The sequence below is a fragment of the Amphibalanus amphitrite genome, unplaced genomic scaffold (assembly GCF_019059575.1).
Source record: "Amphibalanus amphitrite isolate SeventyFive unplaced genomic scaffold, NRLGWU_Aamphi_draft 000551F_arrow, whole genome shotgun sequence".
Lineage (NCBI taxonomy): Eukaryota > Metazoa > Arthropoda > Thecostraca > Balanomorpha > Balanidae > Amphibalanus > Amphibalanus amphitrite.
Window position 1 is genome coordinate 185,283 of NW_024882045.1, and position 20,689 is coordinate 205,971.

The 20,689-nt window shown below is 46.3% G+C and overlaps 3 protein-coding genes and 1 long non-coding RNA gene across 12 annotated transcripts in view; 1 reads left to right on the plus strand and 3 right to left on the minus strand.

The window, feature by feature from the left end:
• Positions 1–12,414, minus strand: part of LOC122393737 (valacyclovir hydrolase-like) — a 28,240-nt gene extending 15,826 nt beyond the window's left edge. Inside the window, exon 1 of the mRNA XM_043390016.1 lies at positions 12,273–12,414. The gene's annotated coding sequence lies outside the window, so the exon portion shown is untranslated. The remainder of the gene's footprint in view (positions 1–12,272) is intronic.
• Positions 1,104–13,040, minus strand: LOC122393736 (transcription initiation factor TFIID subunit 5-like). 6 transcript variants are annotated; one of them, XM_043390013.1, is made up of 2 exons: positions 13,016–13,040; positions 1,104–3,262 (listed from the first exon to the last, which is right to left on the minus strand). In XM_043390013.1, the coding sequence occupies exon 2, from the start codon at positions 3,252–3,254 to the stop codon at positions 1,245–1,247; it is 2,010 nt and encodes a 669-aa protein (XP_043245948.1). In that variant the 5' UTR covers positions 3,255–3,262; positions 13,016–13,040; the 3' UTR covers positions 1,104–1,244. The 6 variants fall into 6 exon arrangements, with proteins under 6 accessions (XP_043245948.1, XP_043245949.1, XP_043245944.1 ...); XM_043390014.1 differs by lacking the exon at positions 13,016–13,040 and adding an exon at positions 12,632–12,653; XM_043390009.1 differs by lacking the exon at positions 13,016–13,040 and adding an exon at positions 10,356–10,374.
• LOC122393739 (transmembrane protein 170A-like) lies at positions 12,635–18,996 on the plus strand. Of its 4 annotated transcripts, none has more exons than XM_043390018.1 (4): positions 12,635–12,655; positions 17,407–17,547; positions 17,712–17,817; positions 18,422–18,996. In XM_043390018.1, the coding sequence occupies exons 2-4, from the start codon at positions 17,460–17,462 to the stop codon at positions 18,615–18,617; spliced, it is 390 nt and encodes a 129-aa protein (XP_043245953.1). In that variant the 5' UTR covers positions 12,635–12,655; positions 17,407–17,459; the 3' UTR covers positions 18,618–18,996. The 4 variants fall into 4 exon arrangements, with proteins under 4 accessions (XP_043245953.1, XP_043245956.1, XP_043245957.1 ...); XM_043390021.1 differs by having other exon boundaries at positions 12,653–12,671; XM_043390022.1 differs by lacking the exon at positions 12,635–12,655 and adding an exon at positions 12,669–12,737.
• LOC122393740 lies at positions 14,281–16,393 on the minus strand. The gene is made up of 2 exons (XR_006258743.1): positions 15,931–16,393; positions 14,281–14,769 (listed from the first exon to the last, which is right to left on the minus strand). It is a non-coding gene; the product is annotated as an uncharacterized LOC122393740 (long non-coding RNA).
• Positions 18,997–20,689: the final 1,693 nt, after the last annotated feature.

A 20,689-nucleotide genomic window follows, 5' to 3' on the forward strand; every position in this document is an offset into this window, starting at 1 on the left:
GGCTATAACACTGCTATCTCAGATTAGAGAAAAAATGCGATTTTCACTCTAAAAAAAAACAAATAAATAATATTTTGGATAAAACATCAAATGCATGGTATTATAGGTATCCAAAAAAATGACTGGTTCAAAATCCCAAATCATCAAAATTTCGAAAAACGGAACATAAGTTGCATTGTTAGGTATAGCCCCTAACGTCTTCCATGCCAAATTTCAGATCGAAACCTCTTCTTTCGCCAAGTTATGGCGGAAAGACTTCAAAATTGATGTCAAGTTTTCAAACATGACTTTTAGCCTTTTTAGCCGTTCTAGGCCATGCAGCGCAAAACAAAGACCACCATTAGATTCCCCGTGACGTGCTGCATCGAATCGATGTCTTCTTCATGCAATAATATCAACTTTGCAATTTGACCTTATTTGACCCCACCCTTGACCCGACCTTCACTAGCACGTAACCTAAACTCCAACGGTAGCCTAAACCGCATTGCAATCATCGCCTTATACCACCGCATCACCTACTCGCATTTGCCATGTAAAATGGACCATAAAACAAGTATCCTACTACCCTATTGTGACCCTTAGTGACCAGACGTCTGTGGCCTGAACTGGTATCAGTGACCTCATTTAGCAAGATATCTGTTCGATTAACAATTCTGCATCGACGATTTTCAATACCATGTCTTTTGCCTTTTACCTGATTTTCTGAGACGAAGTTTATTAGTCAGTTATTACACATTTCTGAGAATGCCTGTTACCAGTGAAAATGCGACCTTAGACCTGACCTGTGACGTCATTGGTTTGACCCAGGTCAATGAAATCGGATCACAAGGTAGCTCCCCGGTGGAACTATCGAGCGCCGTTTGAATTTTGAAAATCGGTCGGTAACTTTCCAAGACCTTAAGGGGACCGAAACGCCCCTCCCCCCTCTACGGATGGTAATTGGTATGGTCCACGGATAGCCTTACGGGGCACGGGTTAAGCTGACCTGGTGATCTGACCTTCAAGGACCTGAGGTTGAAAATTTAAAACACGATGCGAGCTTGGGATATCATAAGCTACAGGGTGTTCCAGAACTGACCGATTCGTAAGACGATAACAAACCCTTTTTCAAACAAATTTCATGTATTCACATGCACTATGCAAAGAAAATGGTTCTGCCAGCGGGCAGTGATGGCCCGGGCGAGGACACGCCAGCGGGCAGCGGCGTATCAGGTGAGTGGCGCGCGCGTGCGAGGGCGCGCCGCCTACGTCTGCAGCGGGCCGGCGGCCAGCAGCAGGTTGCGCCGCGTGAAGTGCAACACCAGAACGGGCGTGTGCTTGGTGGCGAAGGAGGCCAGCGCCAGCTCGGCGCCGACCTTGGCGTCGGCCGGCTGCGCGGCGCCCACCTCCTCAGCCAGCGAGTCCTCGGTGGCCTTCTGGAAGTCCCACAGCTTGATGCAGTCGTCCATGCCGCCGGAGGCGAGCACGGCGCCGTCGCGGCTGAACTGGACGCAGCAGACGGTGTCCGTGTGCTGACACAGCGCCGCCGTCAGGTGGCCGCTGGCCAGGTCCCAGCAGAGCACGGCGCCGTCGGCACCGCCCGACACCAGGAACCGGCCGTCCGGCGAGAACGCCGCCGCGTACACCACACCCTTGTGTCCGGTGAGGACGCGGACACAGCTGCCGGTGCTGACGTCCCACACGCGCACCGACCGGTCGCTGCTGCCCGAGGCGACATAGTTCGAGTTGGGGTGAAACTCCACCACATCGACGTCGGCGAGGTGGCCGGCGAAGATACGGAGCGGCTGGTGGTGGTCGGTGGCCCACAGGCGCGCCGTCCGATCGTGGCCGCCGGAGGCGAAGTAGTGTCCGTGCGGCGAGAATCGCACGTCCCACACAGGGAACACGTGGCCCTTGTAGCAGACCAGGCAGCTCCAGGTCTGCAGCGACCACAGCCGGATGGTGCCGTCCTCAGAGCACGTGAGCAGCAGCGTCCGGTCCGGCGAGAAGCTGACGCCGTGCACGGGCCCCGAGTGGCCCGCCAAAGTGCGGCTCTGCTCCGCCGAGCGCTCGTCCATCATCCGCACCAGGACGTCGTCCGCATCCTTGTCAATGTCGGCCAGCTCATCAGCAGACTTCATGGCTCTGAGCTTCTGCGGGATCAGACTCCACACTCGGACAGTGCTGCTGCTGAACCCGACGGCCATCATGCTGCTGTCCTCACAGAGGGTCACACAGGAGACGTTGTCGGCAGCGTTGAGGAATGTGTAGAAGCACATGGAGGGCAAAGAGTCGGGCCCAAGAGTGGCGCGCTTCATCGCCTCGCGCAGACTCTTGGCCTTTTCGCGCTTATCCATATCGCGGAGCTCGGCCAGCGGGATTCGGCTGGGGTTCGGCGCGTTCGGGTCGTTTTTGCTTTTCTTGGAGACGAGCGCGTCCTTTTTTGCCTTCTTCTTCTTCGGCTTGTCGTCACCTTCTGGTTCGTCGTCTTCTTCCACGGGCACAGTGAGCTGGATGTCTGGCTCCCTCAGAAGGCCAAACAACATCTTGGTCTTGTTCACTTGTCTGCCGGGATCGCCCTCGAGCGCGCCGGCCGTGAGGTGGATGAGCTGCTTGGAGCGAGGCACGCCCTCAAACACGTCAAGCACCACATGGTCCTGCACCAGGCCCAGCAGAAGACTGTGTTGCTTCTCCGAGAGGTGCCGCTTCAGCAGCACGTGGCTGTCGCGACACATGCGCACCGTGTAGGCGCTAGAGCGGAACTGCTGTATCAGCTCATTTTCCTGCATGTGCTCCGGACACGTAACGTGGCTCAGTTTCTGGACATCCTGCTGAAAGAAGTCCTCCTGGTCCGGCCCGAAGCGCGCCAGAAAAGCCTCGGCGTCGGCAGGGTGGTTGTTGAACACTAGCTCCAGGTACATGTGCACGAACACCGGAAACAGCAGCTGGCCCAGCTCATACTTGTAGGCGTCCAGCGACTTCTCCACGAACGCCTTGAGACTGACATAGTTGCTGACGTAGGCATCCGGGTCTCCCTCGCTCTTGTAAACAGAGAGAACGGTGCCGACGTCTGACGAAGCCTGACCGCCGGATCCGGCGGCTGACACAGCATCAAAGAAGCCCGTCTCCTTCCTGAGCGCTTGCTCAGCTCCCTGCAGGTTGTTCTTGTTCAGAAATTGTAGAACTGCCACCAAAGTATTCTTGTCCATGCCTTTTGCGTCGCCGCCAGAGGCCACGGCGGCCGCCGCGGCCGCAGCTGTGCTGGCCGCCTCCATCACTCCATCTAGCCAGAAATGGAAATGCCATCAGCAACAGTCCCAGTAACAAAAAGCAGGGAGCAAACATGGCAAGCGCCGACAAAACTGAGGGGAGAGCATAACTGCGTCTTGATGAATGTGCAGAGCATCGGGTCTAAATTCTCATAACTAGAAAGTGTTACATTTTAGAAATACGGGACATTATTTACTTACCGCTACATGGGTCAGGGAACACTTTGACAGAGGTAAAGTTCAATGCAAAGTTTGATGTAAAAACAGTTTTTTTTTTGGCGGTAGCAGAATAAAGCTAAGTTTTCAAAACAATGAAGTATTTATGAAGCATTACAAAATGACAAGTATTTACCACACTGGCATACTAACATCAAAATAGCATAATCCTAGACTGAACCAACTCGGGTGCTATAAGTTAGCTTAAACGCCTCGCAGTTTTAGGGGGAGTCGAACGGACCCTTTCGGTTATTCGCGAAAAACTCGCACAAGTCGACAAAAATTTCAGTACAGTCTAGTTGCTCAAGTTTACACGTACCCTGAAAGAAATGCATGACCCTGACCTACATGGCCATTGACTTTTGACCTGTTTCCCAAGACCATATTTGGCCAAGATCGGAGTATGTCATCGCACATAACCCGCACGTTTCTAGTCTTTTTTTGTGGTTGTAAATGTTCAAAGATGTGAAATTATGTTTGCCCCATGCATTTTGGGGTGTCAAGGTTACATAAATGTCAGGTGAAGATCATTGACTTTTGATGACCTTTTTTCATTTTTTCATTTTTTTCGAGTTTAACATATTTATAGGGTAGTATTTAGAGCTGATTGCGAATTTAGCGCCCAGTTTAACATTTACATTGTACGAAGTACATAGTTTTAGTGCCTATTAGCATATTACGTAGCATATTACGAAGCTTTCAGTGGTTGACACCTACTATGGGTAGCCCACGGGACGCCTACCTACTGGTTGACTTGACCCGACCGAGCCGAAATGCATGAACACTGAACACATCATCTTTGATCCAAACTTACATGAAATTCGTAATCAGCACCCTGAAACAACAAAAACCATAACTTTATGAAGTTATCAAAGGTCCCGATTTTACCCACTTTTGGGTCATTAACCCGCGCCCCGTAGGGTTATCGGCGGACCCTACCACCCGTAGGGGGGGCCGTTTCGGCCCCCCCCCCCCCAAGACTCATCTGTACTCATAGACTGTCTGTCATCTGTAAGACTAAGTACTCATCTGAAGCGTCTCGTTGCGTTCTTTCGTTTGCCGCCTCGTGCGTTTCGCTGCGCCTATTGGTTCTCGAGTTATCGGCTGGGGACGTTTAACGCCCCCCCCCCCCCAGCAAACGGTGGGTGGCGAAATACCCCAGCAACTGCCGGGTTAAGTCACATCGTTTTCTAAAAAAGCGGCCAAATTACCCCAACCTCCCCTATACGTCATTCGACGCTATTTGACAAGATGAATGCGTCGGTACCACTGCCGTAGCTCTAGGACCATTTTTGTAGGAGTTATTCGCGAAAAACTAAAACCACAGCTCGGGTTGTTGACCTGACCTCTGACCTCAGGTTTTCAAAAAACTTTTTTATATTTTTCCTTACGTCAAACGTTACACAGCCGTGCTCGTAATTTATAATTATCTCTAAAACTCTATTTTTGGCAGCTAGTTATTTGAAGCTCACATCTCTGGCGCCGAAATTTGCTGAGCAGGGGTCTAGAAAACTCGACCCTGTGACGACACCAAGGGGGCTAGTTCAAAAATGTTATTCCAGAAGATGTCAAATTGATAAGGGAAAATGAACTGAAAGTTTCGCTTTCCTATCCCGAAGCGTTCGCGGCTATCGCCAATATTCACCAGGGGGGGGAGGGGGTCGCCAATATTCGCCAGGGGGGGGCGTTAGCACTAAACGCCCCCCCCCCGGGCCCGCGAAGTTTAATGCTCTCGCAGTCAAAATCGTCACTGACTAATAAGTGGACAAGCCAAAAAGCGTATGGCTCGTGTTGATTGATAACTATGATTTTTGTTTAGAATGTTCATGGTCACTGACAGTGCTAGTGCAAGTGTACTCACTTTTCATAAAGTTGAAAGGCTGCAGGTTGGAGAACACCCCCTGCCTGCTACCAAAATATAAACCATGAAAAGTATGAATGCTACATTTGTCAGTAAAAGTAAAACAAATAAATAAATAAACAAATAAATAAATAAATGAATAAATAGATAAATTAATTATTAAATAAAAGGTAAGAACAACATCTCTTGACCCGCGCACCGACTGGGGGCGGTTATCCGCTCCCCCCCCCCCCCCCCCGAGGTTTTTCGTGAATAGCGGGAAAACCGCGGCGCCGCGAAATTTGGCGTGACTATTCTCTCATCAATTTTACACATGGTGTGCAAGTTCCTCCTAACTTTTAAGATCAGGTCACCAGGTCACTTTGAATGACCCAACCTTAAGTCACTTTTTTGCAACTTTGCCACCGTGTCAGAGCTACAATGGATGACGGAGGCCTTTGAAAGTCGCAGGATGTTATTTGGTCGTTGGTAGCTACAATTTGCATATCTCGGAATTTCGATATCGATGACCTAAGCTCTCGATCTCCCCGTTATAAGTCAATGGGGAAAAAATCAACTCCCTGTTTTTTTTTTTCACTAAAACGCATCGGAATAGCCCCATATACCACACATGACTTCATATACGATCAACCTTCACTATCTTGAGGCCTGTTTTGCTGTTGGCCAGCTGTAAGGTCATGTGACATCATCAAAGGTCACCAACGGTTCTTGCCAATAACTCCTTACAGGAACGAGCTACAGCCACGCGGATTCTCTCATTGTGTTCAGCTCGTCAAGACGCATCGAATGATGTACATGATGACCTCGAGGTCACGTGACCTGAGGTCAAAATTTGACCTTGACCTTTCCAGGTCAACATATACGTATATGATTCGATGCGCATTGACGAGAGGATCACGATGATGCCCTTAGCTTGTTCCTACCTTGACTAATTCGAACGTTATTTGATAAAAACTCTTCATATCCAGCGCCGCCATTTTGGCTTTTTTTACCCCTGTGACGTCATCTTTGACCTGACCTGAAAAATGACCTTTGTAAAAATGGTAGACCTTGTCCGTGCGTACCCTACGCCGTTTACCGCCTGTCGCTATCTTGCTTCGTTCTCGAGATCTCAGGGGGGGCGGTCATCGCCCCCCCCCCCCGTCGGTTGTAAGCTGGCGCAGACCCCCGTCGGTATGCGGGTTAAGTATCAGTTACCTACCTGACAAAAGGACTCCTAATTTGGGTGTCACAAGCCTTATCCCACCCTCAGAACTGTGTGAATTCACAAAATAAAAAATGAAAAAACACACTATCTTAGCCTCCAAGGCGACACATGAACTGAAAACTATATTTCATGCTAAATCATAAGACACTAACCACAAGACATGAATACTTATGATATCTGTTTTGCACTAAGTCAAAAGACACTGGCGATTGCACTGCCAACAAGCTCAGTGCATTGCATATTGTTAGGGTTAAGCTAGGTTATGTGTATGCACATTCATGTATGGCTAGTTAAGGATAGGCTAGGTTAGGTTGGGGCGGGTTTGGTAGAATTAATCAGAATCATACACCATGCCACTTGTTTTGCAACCCTGGCAATCTGTGCCACAAGGTTCTCCTGTTTGCAGAATTTGGTGGCAGTTTTGTACTTTTGGAGGTTAGTGACTGTTTTGACAAAATTCAGGTACCATTAAACGGGGTGTTATCCTTCACCCTTATTGAATATTGATGCTTTGCCAGCCTCGAACGTATGTACGGGGGTCCGTTGGACCCCCCCCCCTTGCAGTTTCGCCCCTGATCGAGCTAGAGCTTCGCGGAAAAAACGAGCGTGTTGCCTTGCCCGTGACGAGAAAAAGCCGAAGATACCCAATTTTCAGGTTCTAGGTCATTGGTTGACCAATGGTCAGGTCAATGACCCAAAAATCGGGAAAATCGGGACTGTTTAATACGTCACAAAGCGTGGCTGCTATGAGGTTTTGAGGGTCGCTGATCACGAATATCATGTTAGTTTTGATCACAGATGATGTCTTCATGCATTTAAGCCAAGTCTGGTCAAGTCAGGTCAGGTCGACCCGTAGGGTCAGTAGGTCCTGCCGGTTGCTAAATTCGATTCAGCTGCAAAAACTAGCTTAGAAACATGTACAACTCGAAAAAAATGAACCGAGGTCATCAAACCTGAACTTCAGGTGACCTTGAAACCCACCCTTGTGCACGGGAGCAACATCATATCACATGTTTGAACGCTTGGAAACACGAAAAGACTGCAAACGCGCGGCTAATGCGAGCCGACATACGCAGAATCCCGATTCCGGTCAAACATGACCTAAAGAAATAGGCCACACTTCACAGGTCAAAGGCCACTTGGGTCAGGGTCATGAAATTTTCAGGGTAGGTGTAAAATTTATCAACTCGAGGGTACTGAAAATTTTGTCGCGATCGGCCGCTTTTTTGCGAGTTATTTGCGAAAACCGAGGAGAGGGGGTCCGTTCGACCCCCCGCGCCGCACATGCCATTTTCCCATCCTAGAACGCACATGGGGGGGTTGCCACACCCCCCCCCCCCCCGCGCCATTTCGTTCCTGTTGGAGATAGAGCTTGGCGGTAAAGACCAAAAAGATTCCTTGTGAAGGGACAAATCCAACGATACCCAGTTTTACCTTCTCAGGTCAGTCATTGACCTTCAACGTCAGGTAAAACTAAAAAAATGTTGCTGTTTTGGGTCACCGTTGGTCGTTGGATATCAAGTGCGCAGTTAATCATATACCGATGACGATGCCGTTTTACTGCCAAGCCAACTACATAGAAAACTAGAACCTCTTTGTCACACTATCCGATCAGGTTTTTGCTGCTGAGGTCATTTCAGGTCAAGTAAGGTCAAGGTCAATGATGTGTGTTTGTATGTCTGTGTGTGTCTGTGTGTATACTGATGTGTGCACCGATTGTTTATGTGTCCGCATTACATGAGATCGTGAAATGAGAAGCTTTTACCAAAAATACAGTCAAAGAAACTTACGAAAAGTTAACTCAGCTTGCCTAAAACGCAACGTTTTAGATGACCTAAATTGACCTTGACCCTGACCTTCAAATCTGTACATCGTCGAACATGTTCCATGATAGGTAAGACTGGCAAAAAAGGCCGAAATCAAGGTGTTAAAAGCTCACAAGACCCATAGCCAACGCAAGATATTGGGTATTTGTCATTTGGGTCATGACATGACCTGAAGAACAAGGTCATATCTACGAAACCAAACACTACAGAAACTTGAAATTGTCAGTGGACATCAAGAAAGGATAGAGGAGCAGCTATACGAAAAATCAGGCTTCTAGCTTTAAAAATGTTGAGTGCAGAGCAGAAAAATTACCAGGGGTGGGGATGGCACCCCCCCCCCCCCCCATGTGCGGGCGAGGGTTAACCCGCGCCCCGTAGGGGGGGGCCGAAACGGCCCCTCCCTGTCCTTTTCGGTCGATATCTCCTAAACGGCTGGAGATATCGCCACCAAACTTTCAGGACCCCTCCGGGCATCAATTTTACACATTGTGACCAAAAATGTTTCCAGAGGCTATGATAGGTTGGCCACGTTCTGTCATTTTCGACCGAAAAAAGACCTTCGCGAGAAGACCTGTCAGGACTACAGCTTTGAAGATACAGAAAAATGATCAAGACATAAAAGGTGTAGAATTGACAGGGCTACAAAACTGCTATCTCGAATTTTTGAAATTTTTGAGTTTTGACCCCCAAAAATCAAAAAAGCATTTTTTTGGATATATTCGCCAAAAAATCCAAAAAGTTTTTTGAGTTTCGAAAAAACCGGAATATATGTGATAGTGCCTACCGTCTTCTATCTACATACCAAATTTCAGATCGATACCTCGTTTTTTGGCCAAGTTATAGCGAAAAAACTGTTCAAAAATGATGACGTCAAATTTTCAAACTCAATTTTTGGCAATTCTAGAACTCGTAGAGCAAAACGAAGACCACCATTAGACTCCCCGTGACGAGCTGCATCGAATAGATACCCATTTTATGCAAAAAAATCAACTTTGAAATTTGACCTAATTTGACCTGACCTTGACCTGACCTTCACAAAAACGTGACCTAGGCTGGCCCCAAAGGCTGCCTAACCCACATAATCGCATTTGTCATGTAAAATGGACCATAAAACATGTATCACACGACACATTCATATTGTGACCCCCGGTGACCTGACCTCGCTGTGACCTGACCTGGTATCAGTGACCTCAGATAGCAAAGTATGTGTTTGACGAACAATGTACCATCGATGGTTTTCAATAAATTACCAATTTACTCGCTTTCACAGCACATTTCTTGAATTGCCTGTGAACGGTGAAAATCTGACCTTTGACCTGACCTGTGACGTCATCGGTTTGACCTAGGTCAATGAAATTTGGTCACAAGGTAGTTCCCGGGTGGGGCTATCGAACGCCGTTTGAATTTTGAAAATCGGCCGGTAACTTTCCGAGATCTTAGGGGGGGGCCGAAACGGCCCCCCCCCCCCCTACGGGTGGTAGGGTCCGCCGGTAGCCCTACGGGGCGCGGGTTAAGGAACAGTTTTGAGGTGTTTTGTTATATAACTCAAGAAGTGTTTGAGATGGAAGCATCAAGTTATCAGCATGTTATCTGGAATTTGGTGCTTTACATGCCTGCTACATTGAAATTTTAAAAATATATACCCTGCATATTTTTCCTTATTACTTCTCTTCACTGTCCCTTAGCACCCTGATGTGGGGTATTAAGGGACTTATATATAATTCCAAGAAATGGTCATCAAATGCTCACAATTGGGGTGTGAAAGGGCACGCAATTAATTTATTGAAGTGTTCTGCATATTCTGTCACCAAACAAGTCAGTTTCATTCGCCACTAATGGGCTTTTCAGCCAATTACATGTAATGCACCTTAGCTATAAGGTAAACAGAACCAAAAAGTACCCTTCTGTCATCAACAAAAACCCACTTTGAAGCTAGTCACTTGTCATTATGTTGCCCTCTTTGTTTTGACCTTTTTATGATGACAGATCACATTTACCTACATCAGTCTTCATTGGCCCATCATTAGAACAGGGAGTTTTGAGGTGCTTTGTTATATACCTAACATGTGCTGTGTTAGAGATATAAGCATGGACTTGCCAGCATTTTATGTGGAATTAGGTGGTTTCCATGCCTACTGAAAGAAAACTTTATTTAATTATATTTAGATCTTATTTTTTTTCTTCTTCCCTGTCCCTTAGCAGTTAGCACCCCACTTTCACCTCCAACTATGCATGCATCTAGAAAAGAGGAAGAGGAATGATGAATGAATATGTGGATTGGTATAAGGCTTTCAGGAACATGTACAATATATGTGACAGTACAGCTATGCATTCATTTTCCCTGTACACCTACTAGTTTCTGTGGTACACACAGAGTTTTGGAGATGTTTCAATTTTATGAAAATGTAGCATGGTTTTCAAAACCATTTTTGGACCAAATCATTTGCATGTAAACCATGCCATTTGTCCTATAGTCAAGAACAAAACAGTGTCAGATGTCAACTACCACACTCAAGATTTTATTCAACTGTCTCAAATTAGGAAGCACCCTGCAGCCCACTGTCCCTTAACACCCTGTGTTACAGTAACTTTATTGTTCTTGAGGCCTGAGCATGTGGCTCAGTTTTTCCAATTGTGAGTCTGAGGGCTGTTCACGGACCCTGTGTGCGGTCGGACCGCACACAGCCTCCAAGCTCCGCCCACTGCGTCCCTACGTCAGCCTTGCGTCACCGCACACAGCGACCGCTGTGGCCGGTCGGGACTGGCCACAGCGGACCGTCCACCGCACGCAGCCGTGACGTCAGAGCCGCCTACCCATCCCCTACCCCCACGCCTGCTGGACGTACCGCACACACCGCACGCAGCAGTGTGCGGTGCCCGTGAACACCCCTCTGGTGTGCTATAATTGATTTTAACTGCTCATTGTACACAGTAAGCACATTCAAAATTTGTTTTGCAATTTCATTTGATATCTTACTCAAATCTTGCAGGTCCCAAATGTTTGGAATATAACAACATTCCTAGAAATAGAATTTATGTACATGATAATCACAAAAATATATCCATTATAGTTAAGAGTGTGTACGAGTTGTATGTTTCGAATGGATGTGTTGCTTGTGTGTGACATGTGAGTGTTTTGCCTCTTGACTTTGCGTCCTGATTCATTTGCTTTTATCCCTTTTGACAATAGGCTCATAATAGCCACAGCTATTATGTGGAGAGCCTGCAGACGTAAAATACAAATACAAATACAACAAAAATCAGATTATCATGTTTCTGAGAGAGGAAGTCAGCTCAGGGTGCTTTATCCCATCTGGAACGGCTGGTGGTATGAATATGGACCATTACAAAACATGCATCATTACCTAACCCCAGTATCTTTATCTTGAAGGAAATATAACGCTTCCTCAAATCAGTGTTTTATCATTTTTGCTCAAAATGATTAAAAAATATATTTGTGCAAAAAATACATATTTTCATATAGGCAGAGCTATCTTTCATCTTAGGTAGAGGCTAAATTGTGTTTTGATCAGTGATCTGCAGCGGAAGCTTATAACAGGCTGACCAATCATATTGCATAGGTACCTAGCTACCTAGCTCAATACCAAATGAATGTCAATCTGCAAGAGGTGCTGCATTATTTGCATTTTTCCATAAGGTCCTTCGTAAGTAATTAGGAAATGATTTTGAAACTAAGATTAATTTATTCAATATCATTGCCTTATTGTTGGCTAGGATGCATGTTGGGGGTGTAAAAAACTTCAGAATTATGCTAATGTACTAGTCTCCACTCAAACCACAAAACTGCTAATAATTTTACAGTTCAAAATCCCTGATCCCACGTTAAAGGATCACAAACGAATGGATACGAGCAAGGCGATACGAGAGAAAACATCAACATTCATAATTCTGACCTTCCCAGAATCCTCGGACCTGGAACACTTGTTCTTGTTGGATTTGGTTGGATTATGGCAAGATTAAGGCGCGTAATTGCAGCGTAATTCCTCGAACTCCACTGAATCCTACATGTCCTGCGCCAGTATTGTATCACATCAAAAATCTTGGGCAGCGTTCGATGTCTCCCGGACGGCAAAGATTCTTTGCCGTCCGGCCAATCACGTCCAAGGTCAGTGGGGGCTCGGCTGCGATTATGAAACGTGATTGGTCGGACGGCGTAGAATCTTCGCCGTCCGAAAGACATCGAACGCCGGGTTGGCATCGTACGGCACACAGCATTGAGCATTATTAAATTGTTTTTTTTATAGGCCTTTACCTTTTATCCTTTTATACCTTGCGCGTAAGATTCTGAGTTTGTGAGTCAATATTGAATTGACGGAGTTGAGAGTTCTGCAAGTTTTGTAGCCATTGGCTGCTTTTAGGTGAATTATTTACAAAAATCTGATAGGGGCTGGTTTGAGCCCTCATGGGTGTAAGGGTTTAACTGTGAATATGCTTAGTAAAAAAAACATGTTCTGAGACCAGTTAAACCAACAGAAAAATAGCCGCCTGCTGGAATTTTTGGTATTAGTATACGTGAGGTCCGAGTGGCGAACCGATTATGAAAAGCACACTATACGATGTATTTTGACCTCCTGATTTCATATCTGATAGTTATTTATTCTGGAAACAAGTATCAAAGCAACTATGGAATACTTACAATTACCGCAAGCCGCTACCGCACTCCACGCTAGCGCAATACTTAACCTAAAAATATTTGATTTACTCTTGCCTGCAATCTATTCCTGCAAGTAACTTTTTCCTTATCTCCGGTAGGCAAACATCAGTAGGTTAGGTTAGGTTAGGTTAGGTTAGGTTAGGTTAGGTTAGGTTAGGTTAGGTTAGGTTAGGTTAGGTTAGGTTAGGTTAAGTTAGGTTAGGTTCTTGTTTTTTTTAATTATTACGTCACTTTCATAACACCATTTGTATCGTTTTCTTTTTCCCCACCCAAAAACCCCGGTTCCCAAAATTTCCCCCGAAATGGCAGCAATCCAAATATGGCAGCGCTAGAAACGCCCACGTTTTTCATTCGTCGCGTGTTAATGCCGCCGGGTGGTATTGTCATGGATTACCTACTACCTGGATCGGCAACTCCGCGGAATTCCCATTGTATTGCGCGACCGCCCGAAAGTGCTGCCACCTATCGAGCAGACTGATCCCTGCTAAGGACAGCCCGCCGCCGCCGCTCAGTCAGACAGCGGCCGATACCAGCAAAGTCCGAAAATGACGGGCAAGTTACATGGCCTGAACCAGCCGCGGCTAAGTTTGGCATAGGCCAACAGTGTCGGGTTCCGGAAGAGCGGTCCAGGGCGGTTCCATAGACTATGTATCGTTTTGGAAAGAATGGTGTGGTGGGTCGTTTACCGAGCGCGACTGGCCGATTTTACCTCAGCACGTCGTATTGTTAGCTCTCATGGCCAGGCCAGGCGCCTTCTGCCAGCTGCCTGAAAATACCTTCGATCAAACGACTTTGTCTATCACTCGGATTGCCCCTGATCAGCTTGAGCATTCCAACTCAGTCGTCGGTAGACCGCAGAGGAAATGTGCCGTCCGCCGTGAAACATCCAAATCATTGCTACAGCCATTTTGACTGACTTATAAAGGTCAAGACAAATGTTGTCATATCGATTAACGAATATCTGCACCACTGACAATTTCTATCAAGAAGCATTCCAGGATTATAAGCTTACCATACACCGTTTCGTTAAAAAACTGTTTCCATATTGAACTTATATTTGCCGTCGCATGAGCGAATTGCCTACTGAGTACAGGCTGAAACCGATTCTTTCCGCAGTCAGAAATCATGTGCGAGACCGAGAGCCTATTCAAATAAACCCCGGTCGCACTCGCATCCATAACACGCACCTCCTTGCGTGCGATTGATGCTATTGCAACTTAATGGATTTGAATAGGCTCTCGTGTGCGATTTCCTGACTGTGGAAATAGTCTGTCTCGGCCTGAAGTTCAGAATTTAACACAGGTTCAATGACAACTAAGGTGAACGATGACACACAATGTATACAATGCATATTATTGCATAGACTGATAGGTAGGTTTCGAGAAACGACGTGCCACATGCCTACTAAACGGTGTCGTAGCACCAAGCTGGTTTCCAATTCACACCTACCACCAGAGTATATCGGGAATAAATGCAAACACGATGCACACGAACGCATTATCCGTTCAATGGGTATGCCCGTAGTGGGTATGTTAGTCAGTTACAAACGCTGTGATACCTTAAACATTTTCGGTCGAGCCAGTTCACAGTTCACACCCCGGCCGCCTGCTGCCGTCACGTCACACGTGTCCGCAGTGGGCGTGCACCTGCGAGTGCGTGCATCATAATTCACATCACAAATCACAGGATGTCAATTCAAGTCAGCACACCGTGGAAACTGAACCCATCTCTTTGATCTGAAACGAAGAGTGAGAGAGGGAAATTAGATACCTGAGCATACCGTAATGAAATGGAGAGTGAGGGCATTCCAAGGCAAACTGTTTCCCCACAACATCACAAAAAGTATTTTACATTGCGATGATGTTGGCAAAAAAATAAAATAAATAATACCTTGACAAGATACTCCCAAACAAAAGTACCCAAAAGCTTAACACCTTATCTGCTAGGCTTACATAGTTTAAAATGGCTTTATCTTACTTAAATCTATCTGCTATCTACACACAGTTTGGCTAGCACTCGTTCTACAAAGGTGATTGTTATATATCATTCAATAGAGGGAAACTCACAAACTTCTTCGTACTACTCTGGACCTTTTGACTTTAAGAAAAGAAGGAAGCTGATGTCAGGGACCAGGGTCGGCACTCTTGTCATTTGTGGTTGACAATGGCACTGGCTGCCATTAGGCTTTCTTTTTACTGTCAAATGGTTCAGTTTTTCAGGCTGAGAACATGATTTATTTAAATGTGTTTTTTTTTTATTCAATATCATTCAACTATTTATGAAATCAGGGCATTGGCAAATGGCAAGCAGGTTATAAAAATTAGCTGAAATGACATGATGCCAGTCAACTGCTCCTGAAGTGTGTTGCACTCTAGTCAGCCGTTCAGAGAAATACGTAGGAAACTGATATGGGTGAGCAGTGAGTCTGAGCAGTGAGCAGTTGACCAATTTATAGGTAGGTATTGGCACTACACAATATAAAACAGAAACCATTTTCAATAGTTGAACAAATATTGAGTTAAAAAATAATGGCACTCTAACTGATTTTGCCAAACTAAAAACTTAACAAAAACTTAAGCAATTCACAACTAACAATGCATCATCCACCACCTATCATGCGCTGCCAAGACCGAAATTGTATCACAAGCAAAACCATGGCTATATCAGCGGCATGTATAAGCTTGAGATATGATGTGTCAAACATATAACAAACATATAAAAACATAAAATTAAACATATAAATAAGTGATTAACCATTCCAATTACGGAAATTATACGATTCTTAACGACATATGGCGAGAAGCAATGTGCGCCAGTATCGTCAACAGCCGCTCTTTACAGTCATATTTTAGGCCACTCAGACCCTCCAACCACAAAAAAAAACTTACCAATCTTACCTTGCCATCTTCCTCCATCTTCTGAAACCTTCCAATCTGCTCCAAAGGGGCTTAACTTTTCAAAAAACAAGGCAAACGATCCTACGACGCGACGCCGACCATTGTTTTGAATAGCACCCGCTCCCCCGCGTCCTTAGCGCTCGACACCACTGCCACCTAGCGGTGGTCACAAACATCGAGGAGTTGCCGATCCAGGTACTACTTCATCCATGGTATTGTAGTGAAATGGGTTGGTGATTTGGTGTTTTTTCCACGTTTCCAGTACATGTAAGTATCATTTTTGGATTCAGGATGTCAAAGAATGTAAGAATGTGAAAACTTTATCTTTTAACAGGCACTCGGACCTTATGTATACTTTTACCGAATTTTTTGCCTAAAGACTGCCTCACATAAGAAGCGTAAACAGTAAAGCCCTATCTGTTTCGTACCCATTGCATCAACGCCCAGTATGTGAAGAGGTCTTTCCGGCAGGCAGCTTTTGAGCTTGGCAAATAATCCCAGTATGGATTATTTGCCAGCTTGCACTGTACAATGGCACTAGCAAAGCTTGTTATATATCAATGCAAGGTACAAAAGACTTAATATCAATCTATTATTTTCTCTTAAGTGCCATTTTCACGTGTATGTCCATCTACTACCATGCTTATATTTATAAGCATGGTAGCTATCTTACATCACTAGCTGGCCAGCCAGCTGACTGAATCCAGTTGTTACCAAGGCGTTGTTACCCAGGCCCCTGCTTTTCATGCTTCATACTTCATATGCCCATTCAAAGCAGCAGTATTCGCTTCAATAAAATCGGGTTTGGCAATAAATACAATATTTTATGCTAACAGGTGTACCTAGAGTATGAGCTTGAGCCATGCAATCTCTATTCCAACTCAGGAGTCCATAAGACTTTGGCGGCCCTGACTCCCACCGACTCCAACTGAATTGGAATTTCAACTCCCAGCCCAGGAGCCAGGGAATTGTTATCATAGGAGTTACCTAATAGTCTTTTCACCTCTAGCTTTGACAAAACCAAATTTCAATCAAATTTTTTCAACCAAATTTCAAACCAAATTCAATCAAATTTAACTTTAAAAAAGTGAAATGGGTTAACTGCCTGTGAGAGCCCACTGACCACCATTCACCAATGTCCTAAATGAGTTGGTCATAAAGGCTTGAAGCTGACTACAATTAGAGTGCTTAACCATGCTTTTTAAATGTGTCTTTTATCATCATGCTTATCATAGCTTTGCATGTTTCAGTAGGGCCTATTGGTTTGAGTGCCTACCTAGCCATAAAGCCCTAGGCTCAATTTGTTTCAGAAATGTAAAGGCTGTGTGAGAATTAAATCTGAAACACAAACAAAAGAAGTTGATAGGCTACAAGAGTATGGAGGATGGCAGTGGTTGTAAGCAGTAAATGTAGGTTGGCTAGGCCAAATAGTAGTTGGTCCTTTTTATTGCATGCCTGCATACTCTTGTTTTCCAGATGGTCATGCATTGAACAAAGTGAGTCTGGTTTCTGGCACTTGTGAGCTAGTCATGTCCACGGACTTTCTCAGCTCAGAGTTGGACACTCTGAGCGATGTTATTGGACTCACACCATCAGATCCTCTGGATATGTTTGCAGGTACGTTGGCACATATAGCTAGCTGATAATTCACCAATTGCTATTTCTTGGCATTATACTATTCCTAGTGTTTTTACTTTTAATTAAGGTATAGTCCAGAAGCATTTTAAAATGATAATACCCTCACTTCTTCTAACCTGACACGCATTGTTGATTTCTTTCAGAAATGTGGTATCAAGTGTTCCTTTGGGCTCTGTTTTCATCCATGTTTATCCACATTATCGCGGCAGCGATCGCCTTCTTCACGCTGCGGAAACATAAAATCGGAAAGTGAGTGTTGGCAATTTTATTGGGAGTTCCTTCGTTTTTTTTTACAAATGGCTAATCGTCACAGCTAGCTATATCACTTAGTGCTTTACATATCAGCCATAGGTAGATAATGTTACTATACTGCGAGTTTTCCAGCTCTCTTAATTCAACGCCGGTCGGCTAAGGGGCCGCAACTGACGGCATTGGTCACGGTCACCGCCTCAGGGGCGGTGGATTTGTGGTGCCCGAGCACCCGCAGTTCCATGCTATTCGCCATCTATGCTATTACCGCATAGTAATTGTCACCACCGAGACACTCAAAGTCAGTACCTACGTGTTACCCGTAGGTGTCTAAAACTCTAGGAGTTCAGACCCGGTGATCTGAGTTGCGGGGAACCTTCTGCGTCCGACGGTGTTTTGTGCTGATGGCTGGTCTGCCGGTGGTGGTCGCTGTCGGACGGCCCCCGGCGGCTCGTCTAAAGCCGGGCGTGTGACTGGGCCGCCGACCCCGGGTGGTGTTTCACCGACGCTGCCAGCGCATCTCGCGAGCTGACGTGTCGGTGAAACACCGCCCCGGTGTGGTGGAGACTGGTGCCGCCCCTGCCTGACCGCCGCCGTGTTTCAGACTGGTGCCGCCTCTGATGCTGGTGGTGGGCGTGGCCGGGCCGCTGACTGCCGGCGTCATCACCAGTGCCACCATCGCGTTCGTGTACCGCGCCTCGGCGTTCACGATGCCGCCGTTCTACGCGCTGCTGTGGGGCTGCGGCCAGACGGTGGCCGGACTGTGCCTCTCCTTCAGCCGCATTCTGGCCACCCTATGAACGGCGGCTGACCGGCGCACACAGACTGAGGGCCACCCGTGGGCGGCACCCGATTCTCATAACTGGGTGCGTGGTGATTTAGACATTGATGCGCTGTAACTCTAGCAAACCACTGATTGGCTGTGAAGTGCTAACCACGGCTGAGATGGAGAGTGTTGCTTGGTGGCAGTCGAGACACTGATCTGACCGGATACTGACGTTTCATGAATGTGTGGAAGTAATATGCTTCAAGTGCATACAGACTGCGGCATGCTGTCTGCTGACGTGGGTCATTGTGTGGTGCTAGTCCATTGTCATCGTTATTCGATCCATGTTATTTGTTAATGCGTTGATGTGAAACAATGAGATCTCTTGCAATTAGCTAGAGGTCATAAATATTGCGGTACTTTGAAGTTGTGGGAAGCAGGGCTGAGGGCTGTGGGAAGAAAACCGATGCTGCTGGAAAACGATTTGACGGAATGAAATCGGTGTGGTGCCATTTTGTAGTTAAATGTACAGTCACCAGCACTTGCTACTAATCACCTCGTTTTTGGTCAGTAGTTTGAAGACCGATCAATTCTCAGTTGCGCAAGATACTTTATATGATCCGTTTGGGCGTCCGATTTTCGAATATCTAACTTGTTTTTGTATATTCGCAACATTTTGGGATGGGGAACCAAAAAACCTCTTTTCTGCCCTAAAGTGTGCCCCAAGAAGTCGTAGAACCTAGCCCCGCCTCTGATCCATAGACCACTAGTGCCATCTCTTGTCAGCCGAACAAACCGCAGAGGTAAATAATGTCACGTGACCTTTGCACACGCTACAATTACTACGCAGCTGTAGTAGGGGAAGCGGGGCGAAGGCGTGGAGAGGGATACGATCGGTCGGCTGGGGTCAGGTCGCCGAGGTCAGAGGTCATCCGCTGGAGGGTGTTTGGGCGGTTGGGCCGTGTGGGCTGGGGCCTGCAGAGTGGGGAGCGCATGGACCTGTCTGGAAGCAAGTCCTACAACGCTGCGGCAGTTGAGAATATTGGGAGGAGAGAGAGAGAGAGAGAGAGAGAGAGAGAGAGAGAGAGAGAGAGAGAGAGAGAGAGAGAGAGAGAGGAGGGAAAGGAGAGAGCGAGAGAGAGAGAGAGAGACCGCTAAGAAAGACTGGAGGGAAGGGATAAGGACCAGAGGAGAGAAAACAGAGATGGAAAAGGAAAAAGGGAAACAAGAGAGGGTAGGCTGAGAAAGAGGGAAATAGGTAAAGCAGTAAAAGGGAGCGAGAGACGAAATGATATATACCTACCTACCTTCCTATCCTAGGTAGGTGTGTCTTAGACCATGCGAAAATCATCTCTATTTGATAGAATTTAAGAAAAAAGGGCATACAATTTCTTAAAAAAAAAAAACGTTGTAGCAATTTTGCCTTTGGCATAGGTGTTGAAATACTGCTGAGGCTAAAAGGCTGGACCATGACTGCATTTGAAATTGGCCAAGTAGTTGTTTGGCTAAGTGAAATTAAACTCGCCAAATGCGACGCATGACTTATGTCACATAAATCATAAATGACTAGAATACAGGTTTGCGACTTACGCATACGTTTAAAGGGACCCTCCCACCTTCAAAAAAATTAATGAATTTACATGAAAGTGATGTCGCTCGGTTCAGAAAGAGCGAAAACGAAACACACTATACCTACTCCTATAGTCTCTCTTGAAAGTATCGCGACTCTGGGGGGAGGCGCCACCTGCCCCAGCCGCGGTTGAGCGGAAAAGTTTGAGAGCCGCCGTTAGCACTGACCGAAGCCTGACACGGGGGCGAGGGGAGTGGTTGCGGACTGCGGAGGGATGAGGGGAGAGGTGGCAGTAGCCGTCCGGTAACTTGTGAATTCAGTCAGCATATGGTCAACGGAAGCCACCCTACTCGCAGAGTATTCGCAGAGGACTTGTTGAGATTTGTTTCATTGCAAAGTTTACAATTTGACCGGCACCACTGTCACACCATCGGCACCACTGTCACAGGTTTTTGGTAAAATCCGGAAATCCGTGCCCGAATACAAAAAAAAACATCAGTTGCATCCGCTAAAAGAATGCATATTGCATGCATCCG

Bases quoted from the DNA above. Each gene is read 5' to 3' on its own strand.
- LOC122393739 (XM_043390020.1), top strand. From the start codon at position 17,382: ATGCCTGCATACTCTTGTTTTCCAGATGGTCATGCATTGAACAAAGTG. The intron at 17,548-17,711 runs GTACGTTGGCAC...GATTTCTTTCAG, and splicing joins TCCTCTGGATATGTTTGCAG to AAATGTGGTATCAAGTGTTC. The intron at 17,818-18,421 runs GTGAGTGTTGGC...GCCGTGTTTCAG, and splicing joins CGGAAACATAAAATCGGAAA to ACTGGTGCCGCCTCTGATGC.